Here is a 10521-nt window from a genome sequence, read left to right on the forward strand (position 1 = left end):
AAGAAATTGAATTGTTCTTGCAATTTCGGTAATAATGACAAGATTGGAGATATCATTATTACTATCAAATCATCTTAAGCACTTATAGATGCCTGTATGGATGTATAATATTCATCATCATCACCATCATCAGCCGGAAGAAGTCCACTGCTGGAAAACGCCTACCTCAAAGGTCTCCACGATGATCGGTCCTACGCTGTTCTCATGCAATGTACTCCGTCGATCTTGATCCAGATCGTCGGACCATCTTGTGGAGGGGTCTACCAATACTGCGTCTTCCGGTACGTGGTCGCCATTCGAGGACTTAACTGCCCCAACGGCCATCTGTCCGTCAAACTATGTGCCCTGCCCACATAATAATAAATTAGATAAATATAATTGTATAATATTAAATTAGATATCAGGACAATGAAAAAGGAAAATTAAGCAATTTCCGTTGCTTTAAATATAGCTTAGAAGTATGAAAAATGAAAATATAAAGCACGTAGGAGTGATTGAAAATTAGATTTGCCATGAAATATCGACAGCGTAACAATAGTGTCTTGTAGCCATTGTACGGAACCATAGACTTATACAGTGCAATAGACAGAGCTTATCTAGTTCTTTCAATCAGAACCTCACTTATTTTGAAATTCTATTGTTTTCTACTTCAAAATATATCAGTCACCTACAAATATTTGTGTAAACTTTATATGTAAAAATATATTGCTTGTATAAAGTCTGTGTTTAATTTTCTAAATTTAATTTAATGTAATATTCAAACACCAGTTACACTGGTAAAATGTATATGGCTCATTAGACATTATTTATTATTATTATTATACCTGCATTTAGTTGGATAAATAAATCCTTCATTCATTCAATATAATATAAAATGATTTTATAAGTTTCATTTAATTTTTTCAGCTCTGAGTCAATAAGCTTGTATAGTTTGGATTTGATGTTATTATTATTACCAACCTCTCACACTCTTGAGTAAAAAGTCCACAGACAAAATTGTTTTTCCTGTATCCACGTCATGTGTAGGGGTAGTCCTTTTTTGGATTAAATTTAATAAGGAATTTATATCCTTTTATATCATATTATTATTTCAATATGATAAGCACCGTGAGAGAACGGTATATATAATATACGTGAGAGGACTATAAGCTATAATATCACAGCTCTCCAAATTCACACACATAATTTTTAGCTATATATAAAAGAGAATGTATGTTTGTATGTTCCCTAATAACTCGTAAACTATTCGACCGATTTCAATAAAATCTTTTGTAATAGATTCTTTGAAGCTCAAGGAGAATTACATATATATTTGTATGGCAAAACAACGTTTGCCAGGTCAGCTAGTAAGATATAAATAAAGCACTCTTGAATCGTTAAATAATTATTTTTTACACTACCACTTATTCGCAATGGTGCTAATGTTGAAAATTTCTCTTTAAAAATCATATTATTAAAATTTTTGTAGATATTTATGGGAATATATAAAGGCCGTTGTTTCCAGAACACTAGTTACTAGAACAAAAACAATAAAACTAATATCGCAATACAAATTGTACGATCTGTATCTGTCTGTGCACTTTATATGTCTAGGACAGGTGCGTAAATGCATAATTACGGTGACCTTGTGTTGCTAGTTTTTGTGGGAAAACCTTACAACAACCAGTCACCACTCGGTCAATGTGATTCTACAAAAAAATAACATGGAAATTACATTAAACCAAGTTTGTGTGCCTCTATTAGATCATATCAATTTTGTGATATAAAAAAAGATTAGGCAGAGATTAGATACTTAATTATAGTAATTATATTTTATCTAATTATTAATATGTATACCGGTAATTTGGTTTAATAATAACAGCTCACGTTAATTGGATTTTAACTTTGCTACATAAATCAAATCAAAATGATTTATTAAATAAATGATTTTGCCAGCCTTCTTTTATATTTGATACGGAATATTTCATAATTTATATGTCAAAAAACTAAAGTGATTTGTTGGATTTTGAATTTGTCATTAGAAGGTATTTATTATACTAGAGAATATCAGTACAGTACGTAGATAGTTAGAAATGAAATAAAGAATTATAATAATAAAATAAAGTAAACGTACCTCCGAATTATTCAAACAAAAAAATAATATAATATGCATTACGACCATTATTTGACGACCTGTATAGCCGCGTGGTTAGCAATCCTACCTACTAAGCTAGAGGTCCCGGGTTCGAATCCCGGTAGGTGCAAGCATATTTATATGATGAATATGGGTGATTGTTTCCGAGCCATGGATGTTTAAATGTATTTATGTATGTTTATAATATGTATTTAAGTATGTTAAAGTAAGTATATTGTATCAAATATATCGTTGTCTTGCAACCCATTACACAGGCTATATATGCTTAATTTGGGACAAGATTATTTGTTTAGAAAGTGTGTCAATATTACCTTGTTACAACAAATATAACTTTTTGTAGTTAGTGCTAAGTTATATAAACAAATTACTATATTCACGGTAATGATAATACGAAATATAGGTCTCAGGTAGTAATTTATCACCCCTACTTCCTCTTTCGAAGTTGGCTATGTGAACCTGGTCCAAAATATCATTAGTGACTTCCTGTCTTTAAAACAGGTAAGGAAGAAAGAGAATTTGCTTTTGAAGCAATACAGACACGTTATTGCACGTTGCTTGGTAGTAAAACGTTAATATTTGTTGCTTTACCGTGTTTTATTTTCGTGTGATTATTGACAACTATATATTTATATATACATATATAGGGTTTCCGTGCGAGATCGAATCAGAAATGAGGTGATCCGTAGGAGAACCAAAGTCACCGTAGCCCAAATGATTGCGAAACTGAAGTGGCAGTAGGCAGGGCACAGCTCGACGGACAGATGGCCGTTGGAGGAGTAAAGTCCTCGAATGGCGACCACGTACCGGAACACGCAGTGTTGATAGGGCCCCCACAAGATGGACCGACGATGTGGTCAAGATCGCCGGAATACGTTGGATGAGGGCAGCGAAGGACCGATCGTCGTGGAAATCTTTGGGGAAGGCCCTTGTCTAGCAGTGGACGTCTTAGACTTTCTTCTATTGTTGAATACGTCCCTTTTGACACACAATATCAAATAGGGGAAAAATTAACAACATGTTTTTGAAGGCCCTTAAGAAGGCCCACGTCATTACACCAGACAATCTCTGCTACTTTCGATGGTAATCCGGTTCAATTGTAGATTATTATTATCAAATCCGTACATCACTCAATCAGTTTGTCATTACAAACCTTGTTTGCAATGTAAGTAATATAATTATGCAAACAGTGGATAATTAGTGAGGTGATCTTGAAATGCGTTTGTCTTGTGAACAACACAGCCATTGACAATGGTCGCTAGCTTTGTTCGTACATTGTCCGTGTTGCAATCATTGAGTACATACCTGTATACTTCGATTAACTTCTATAAGAACAACACAAACCATTTGTTTTCTCTTGTTGGTTTGTTTGTGGCCTCTTCGTTGGCGCCATAAAGTCGCTTTTTCTGCATTAAATTAATCTGTCAGGTTTTTTATTTTTTGGTTTAAAGGGCACCATAGCTAGTCGGATACTAAGACTTAACAAGTCTCAAAGTGACGAATGCAATTGGGATGCCACTCAGAATTCTGGGTTCAAGAATCACAATCGAGAATCGCGATAAAAATATTAAACAATTAACTCCCATAGATACTACTAATATGTCCTATGGTATGTTATTGTTATTATGTTTCCAATCTTCCTCTACGGGGCTGAAAACTGTTCCCCTAGACTGGAAGAGCGCCGCAAAATTCATGCCTTAGAGATGTCGTGTTGGAGGCGACTCCTGAAGATCCCTTGGATGGCTTGCCGAACCAACAATTCTATCTTCAAGGAACTGAAGATAAAAGAAAGTCTATCGTCGACTGTACAGCTACGAATTCTGAAGTTCTTTGGTCACATCTCCAGAAATGAAGGCTCGATTGAGCGGTTGATAGTGCAGGGCCAGGCAGTGACCCAGACACCTGTGGTGCAGGGCTCCCGCAATGATACAAACTGCCAAAAGTAGAGGAGCATCGCGAGGGAGGCAGTGCGACCGAATACTAAAGAGACCACCGACGACTAATGCTGCATCATCTTAGCGACCACGACCACTCTGATAAGAGTGACCGATTGAGAAGGATATTATTATGGAGCAGCGCAGCCAATATTAATACCATATTTGTAGCAGTTGTCCAATATTAATACCGTATTTGTAGCAGTTGTCCGATATTAATACCATGATTGTAGCAGTTGTCCAATATTAATACCGTATTTGTAGCAGTTGTCCGATATTAATACCGTATTTGTAGCAGTTGTCCGATATTAATACCATATTTGTAGCAGTTGTCCAATATTAATACCGTATTTGTAGCAGTTGTCCGATATTAATAACATGTTTGTAGCAGTTGTCCAATATTAATGCCATATTTGTAGCAATCGTCTGATATTAATACCATATTTGTAGCAGTTATACGATATTAATACCATATTTGCGCTGCAGAAGAGGGCTATATGGGCTATTTATGACATAAGACTTAAAGAATCGTTAGGAGAAAAATTTAAAAACAAACATTTTGACTGTTGCATATCAATTTTTTATTTTATATATTTATTATTCTTGATAATTTGTTCTATATGTTCATAAGCACATTAGCGAAATTGCTAGAAACTGATAATCAAGTCGGCAACGCTCTTGTAATACCTTTGTTGTAACAAGACAGTTTAGTTGGCGGTGATTACTAACCATTAGGTGACCCGTTTGCTCGTTTGTCCTCTTCTTCCAAAAAAAGTATACCACACAATCACTTATCAAGTAATTGAATCTAATCGCAACTCGAAACTATTCGGAACTGGTTCAAATGAAGATGAAATGACCTTTGAATATATACTGTCTCTGCACTCTGTCTAGAAAGTACCGGGAAAAGATCAATAATACACAGAATGTTTGATATTCATCCAAATTTATTATATCTCCTTCAAAGTATGCTCCTTCAGAAACGATACACTTATGCCAACGAATAATCCAATCATCAAAACATTTTTTAAACGCTGTTTTCGGAATTGAGTTCAGTTCTCGCTACGATTTCTCCTTTAAGTCTTCTACCGATTGAAAACGGGTGCCATGAAGTGGTAATTAGAATTTAGGAAAAAGAAAGAAGTCGGCTGGACCCATATCTGGTGAATATGGTGGTTGTTCGATGGTATTTATTGAGTGTTTGGTCAAAAATTCGTTCACAATGATGGCCTTGTGTGAAGGGGCATTTCGAATTTGCTCTCTTTAAAGCCGCATAACGCTCAAATAATATTCTTTATTTACCTTTCAGCAAGAATTCCGAGTGCACAACACTGCGATAGTCAAAGAAACCAGTCAACATGACTTTGACTTCGGATCGACTTTGGCGTGTTTTTTTCGGTTTCAGTTCAGTTGTAGTACATTTAACCGAACAGAGAATTACGTTAATGGACAATAATTAAATTTTATTATTTTTAGATTAGGAGGGCACACGTGCTTCCACTGTTGCCTAGTAATTACCGTCGCTCGTACTTCCTGCAATGCCAAAGGACTAACAAATTGAATGCACGGTTGATTTTAAGAGGCAGTATGCCCTTAGTTGTGGAATCAAGTCGAACGCCTTATCAGAACACTTTCCGAAGTAAATGTCTCGGTCTATTAAGCAAGACCAATTTGCACGCCCTTTGTCATGTTTTTAGCTGACCACACAGCTATTTATCTATATATAAATATATACCTAGTCTAGCCATAAATACTGTTACAATTAAAAATAAACAAAATATTACATTTGAATTTGGAATCCGTCATTTTTATATGATTGCACATTGAGTTTTCTCAATTTGGCGATCATACATTGTACAATATTTTGCTATATTAAAATGGAGTGGGGTGATACAGAGAACTGAATCGCTGTGATTGCATTGCACAAACCAAATGCAAATTTTAAAACTCTTCATACGCTTGATATTAGTAAAATGTACCGGTCTTTTTATAGGTACAAAGAGACCTCCTCTTTTTGTGACAGAAAAAGATCTGGCTGTCCACGTAGTGTTCGTACGAAAAAGGTGGTTAAAGCAGTAATGGAAAAAATTCAAAGAAATCCTGTCCGAAAGCAAAAGATTTTATCGCGAGAGATGAAGATGCGCAGGATGCCAGCTAGATTATGGGTACCACAACGGCGTCTATTTCCGCCGTGAAGCAGAAATGTGTAAACATTACTGTGGTCTGTCTGAAGGACGCCGGATTACTGGGCAAATGAGACTTAACATCTTACGTCTCAAGGTGACAAGCGCAATTGTAATGCTGCTCAGAATTGTTATGCTTTTTAAGAATCCTGAGTGGCACTGCATTGTAATGGGCAGGGCGTATCAATTACCTAAACCCTGATGAATTACTCCTGATTAAAATAGATAAAAAATTAAACTTGGTATAAAGTTATAACTGATAATAAACCAAGATTATACAAAATATAGACATTTTGCTTATGATTATTTGGGAAAAACGTTTCCCGCGTTTATTTGACATTTGACATTCGCAAAACTTCAGAATTATCATTGTATTGACAATGGCGTCTGCGTAATAGTCAAAAGATTGCATATTCTTGGTTTATTCTCAGGTATTACATTATACCAAGTTTATTTGTAAGGGCGAACATGCGTGGAAAACATTGTGAATGACTCATACAACAAATTTGTTTGATCATTCCCGCTGTTATTATATTTCGTAAGAGCACCGCTCCCGCGATATAATTTGTGAAGTTATTCGACTAAGTCGTGCCGTGGAGGTATGATTGCTTCCGGTCGGGATATGGACTCATTTCCCAACTGACCGCGATATGCAATTATATGACAACATAGAATCTGTACCCAATGTTTTAATTTAAGCATAAATAATATAGTGACTACATTTCTTGCTGTCTAATTATTTATTTGTATACCGAAAATATATTTAACTATCGCTTCTGTACTTATTAAAGATTCATTGTTGAGATAGACAGATATAGATATTATATAGATAAATATTGGTTGCAAGATAACAATAATATATTTTATACTTACTTAAAAATACATATAAGAGTAAATCTCAATGACTTAGAAACAAACATTCATATTTATAATATAAATGTTTGACTTTACTCGCATTCGAATACGGGACCTCTAGTTCAGTAGGCAAGGCACTGAGATATATAGGTCATCTTATGTATCAAGGTTACGATCAAAATTGTAAATAGGATCAGAATTTTGAGCTCAGACCAAAATCGGGAGCGAAATCGACTGTATCAGTAATAGGCTTGTAAAAAAAGGGATTGTGTGGTTTTATGAAACCACGGTAAAAGTGAAACGTTTTTCACATCATAGACGTTTAACTAAATTTTTTTGGAATTGTATTCTATTAAGGGTATATAAAATCGTTTTATCAATCTTAATTTTATACATGGCATATTGAAACGATAATGGGAAATAATAAAAATAGCGTGGAGCACTGGTACAAATGAGTAATAGTCTATACACTACACGGTCAGCTGCTGCGAACTATAGGCGCCGCCCGAACGTCACGCGACATGCAACACACAGACGAAAAAGTTTGGGACGATCTAATAAAAGATTCGCTTTAATACATATATAAGACGTCCAGCCGATGGTAATTGATACGCCCTGCCCATTACAATGCAGGATTCTTGAAAAGCCCAACAATTCTGAGCGGCACTACAATTGCGCTCGTCACCTTGAGACATAAGATGTAAAGTCTCATTTGTCCAGTAATTTTACTAGCTACGGCGCCCTTCAGACCGAAACACAATAATGCTTACACATTACTGCTTCACGGCAGAAATAGGCGCAGTTGTGGTACCCATTATCTAGCCGACATTCTGTGCAAGGAGACTCTCACTGATTCAATGAAATAACAAAGTCTATAATTTTTGCCATAGTTAGATTTCTTGATAGGCCAATTTAATTATTTACATGTTAAAGACCCCACATATATCAAAAGCTAATTGGATTTAAATCTAATTGCCTTAATTTTTTGTTGTTTATATGACATTTACGTAATTGAGGCTCGATTCATAAATCAACATGATCTGATGCACAAATTGCCTTCACCTTAATGTAATACAAGATGTATTTATGAATTGAACTCTAGATGTTAACGTTCCTATTTGTAATAATTTACTGCAATTTATTGTATACATTATTTGCAATTTGTTTGGGTGCCTTTTTTATGAGAAAAGGTGACAAAATAAGCACGTTCACGTGATTATAGTGATATGTCCTGCTTATTACAATGCACTACGGCCCAGGGTTCTTGAAAAATCCTAAATTAAAAATTTGAAGCCGCATTGCACGCTTTTTCACGCACGCACTTTGAGACATTAGGAATAGGAATAGGAATAGGAATAGGATTAGGAATAGGAATAGGAATAGGAATAGGAATAGGAATAGGAATAGGAATAGGAATAGGAATAGGAATGGGAATGGGAATGGGAATGGGAATGGGAATGGGAATGGGAATGGGAATGGGAATGGGAATGGGAATGGGAATGGGAATGGGAATGGGAATGGGAATGGGAATGGGAATGGGAATGGGAATGGGAATGGGAATGGGAATGGGAATGGGAATGGGAATGGGAATGGGAATGGGAATGGGAATGGGAATGGGAATGGGAATGGGAATGGGAATGGGAATGGGAATGGGAATGGGAATGGGAATGGGAATGGGAATGGGAATGGGAATGGGAATGGGAATGGGAATGGGAATGGGAATGGGAATGGGAATGGGAATGGGAATGGGAATGGGAATGGGAATGGGAATGGGAATGGGAATGGGAATGGGAATGGGAATGGGAATGGGAATGGGAATGGGAATGGGAATGGGAATGGGAATGGGAATGGGAATGGGAATGGGAATGGGAATGGGAATGGGAATGGGAATGGGAATGGGAATGGGAATGGGAATGGGAATGGGAATAGGAATGGGAATAGGAATAGGAATAGGAATAGGAATAGGAATAGGAATAGGAATAGGAATAGGAATAGGAATAGGAATAGGAATAGGAATAGGAATAGGAATAGGAATAGGAATAGGAATAGGAATAGGAATAGGAATAGGAATAGGAATAGGAATAGGAATAGGAATAGGAATAGGAATAGGAATAGGAATAGGAATAGGAATAGGAATAGGAATAGGAATAGGAATAGGAATAGGAATAGGAATAGGAATAGGAATAGGAATAGGAATAGGAATAGGAATAGGAATAGGAATAGGAATAGGAATAGGAATAGGAATAGGAATAGGAATAGGAATAGGAATAGGAATAGGAATAGGAATAGGAATAGGAATAGGAATAGGAATAGGAATAGGAATAGGAATAGGAATAGGAATAGGAATAGGAATAGGAATAGGAATAGGAATAGGAATAGGAATAGGAATAGGAATAGGAATAGGAATAGGAATAGGAATAGGAATAGGAATAGGAATAGGAATAGGAATAGGAATAGGAATAGGAATAGGAATAGGAATAGGAATAGGAATAGGAATAGGAATAGGAATAGGAATAGAAATAGGAATAGGAATAGCATAACATATTGGCAACAACACTTGGTAATTATTTGAAGCTCAGTTCGTAAATGAGCTTCGGGAAGTAGAACTGACAAGAAAATTCTAGCCGAAATAATAACATACATCATTATCTGCTATGTTATAACCTACTACAGTATAGTATACCTCGTGTCTGGTCCTCGTCTTTATTGTAAAATTGAATACGAAGACTCATAAAGGAGCCCTTACCTTAACATATTAAATACACGTACAATCTTTCTTTTTGAATTTTTCTTAATATAAGAGGGGAAAACGGGCCAAAGTCTCACGTGATGGGATATGGTAAGGCAACCGCCCATGGACTTCCGCAATACGAGGGGACGAGATACGTTACCGGTCTTTAAGATGGGAGTATGCTCTTATCTTGAAGGTCCATAAGTCGTAACGGTTCGGGAAAACAGGAGGCAGTAATGAGGCCGAGGCATGAAATTTCTTTAAAAACATGCGGTTGTGGATTGTGATTGGCCAGACGTCAACGTGATGAGGCTGGTATTTAGGATTTTGACGTAATTTCAATAGCGCCATTTATTTGCTACACTGTTCTTATCTAATACTTGGACATTACTGCTACTTTGACGACCTATATAGCCGAATGGTTAGTGACCCTGACTAATAAGCTAGAGGTCCCGGTAGGTGCAATCATTTATATGATGAATATGGATGCTTGTTTCCGGGTCATGGATGTTTAAATGTAGTTAAGTATATTTAAGTAAGTATATTGTATTAGATATATCGTTGTCGCGTACCTATAGTACAGGCTACGCCTAGGTTGGGGCAAGATAATTTTTGCAAAGTTGTGTAAACTGCTCTAAGGCAGAAAACTACTCACCTAACCATTATCCTTTGCCAAGAAGCCTCTCA

At 36.1% G+C, this 10521-nt stretch overlaps 1 protein-coding gene across 1 annotated transcript; it reads left to right on the forward strand.

Annotated features, from left to right (window-relative positions):
- The first annotated feature begins 3149 nt into the window (after window positions 1-3149).
- On the forward strand, window positions 3150-9032 carry LOC126964725 (uncharacterized). Its single transcript, XM_050808001.1, has 2 exons — window positions 3150-3179; window positions 8529-9032. Exons 1-2 carry the CDS (start codon window positions 3150-3152, stop codon window positions 9030-9032), a joined length of 534 nt encoding a protein of 177 aa, XP_050663958.1.
- The last annotated feature ends 1489 nt before the right edge of the window (window positions 9033-10521 follow it).

The sequence above is a fragment of the Leptidea sinapis genome, chromosome 5 (genome assembly GCF_905404315.1).
Source record: "Leptidea sinapis chromosome 5, ilLepSina1.1, whole genome shotgun sequence".
NCBI classification, from domain to species: Eukaryota; Metazoa; Arthropoda; class Insecta; order Lepidoptera; family Pieridae; genus Leptidea; species Leptidea sinapis.

Coding starts and splice junctions, on each gene's coding strand:
- LOC126964725 (XM_050808001.1), top strand. CDS start 3,150: ATGTTTTTGAAGGCCCTTAAGAAGGCCCAC. Junction 3,180..8,528: donor AGGCCCTTAAGAAGGCCCAC/GTCATTACACCA, acceptor GAATAGGAATAG/GAATGGGAATGGGAATGGGA.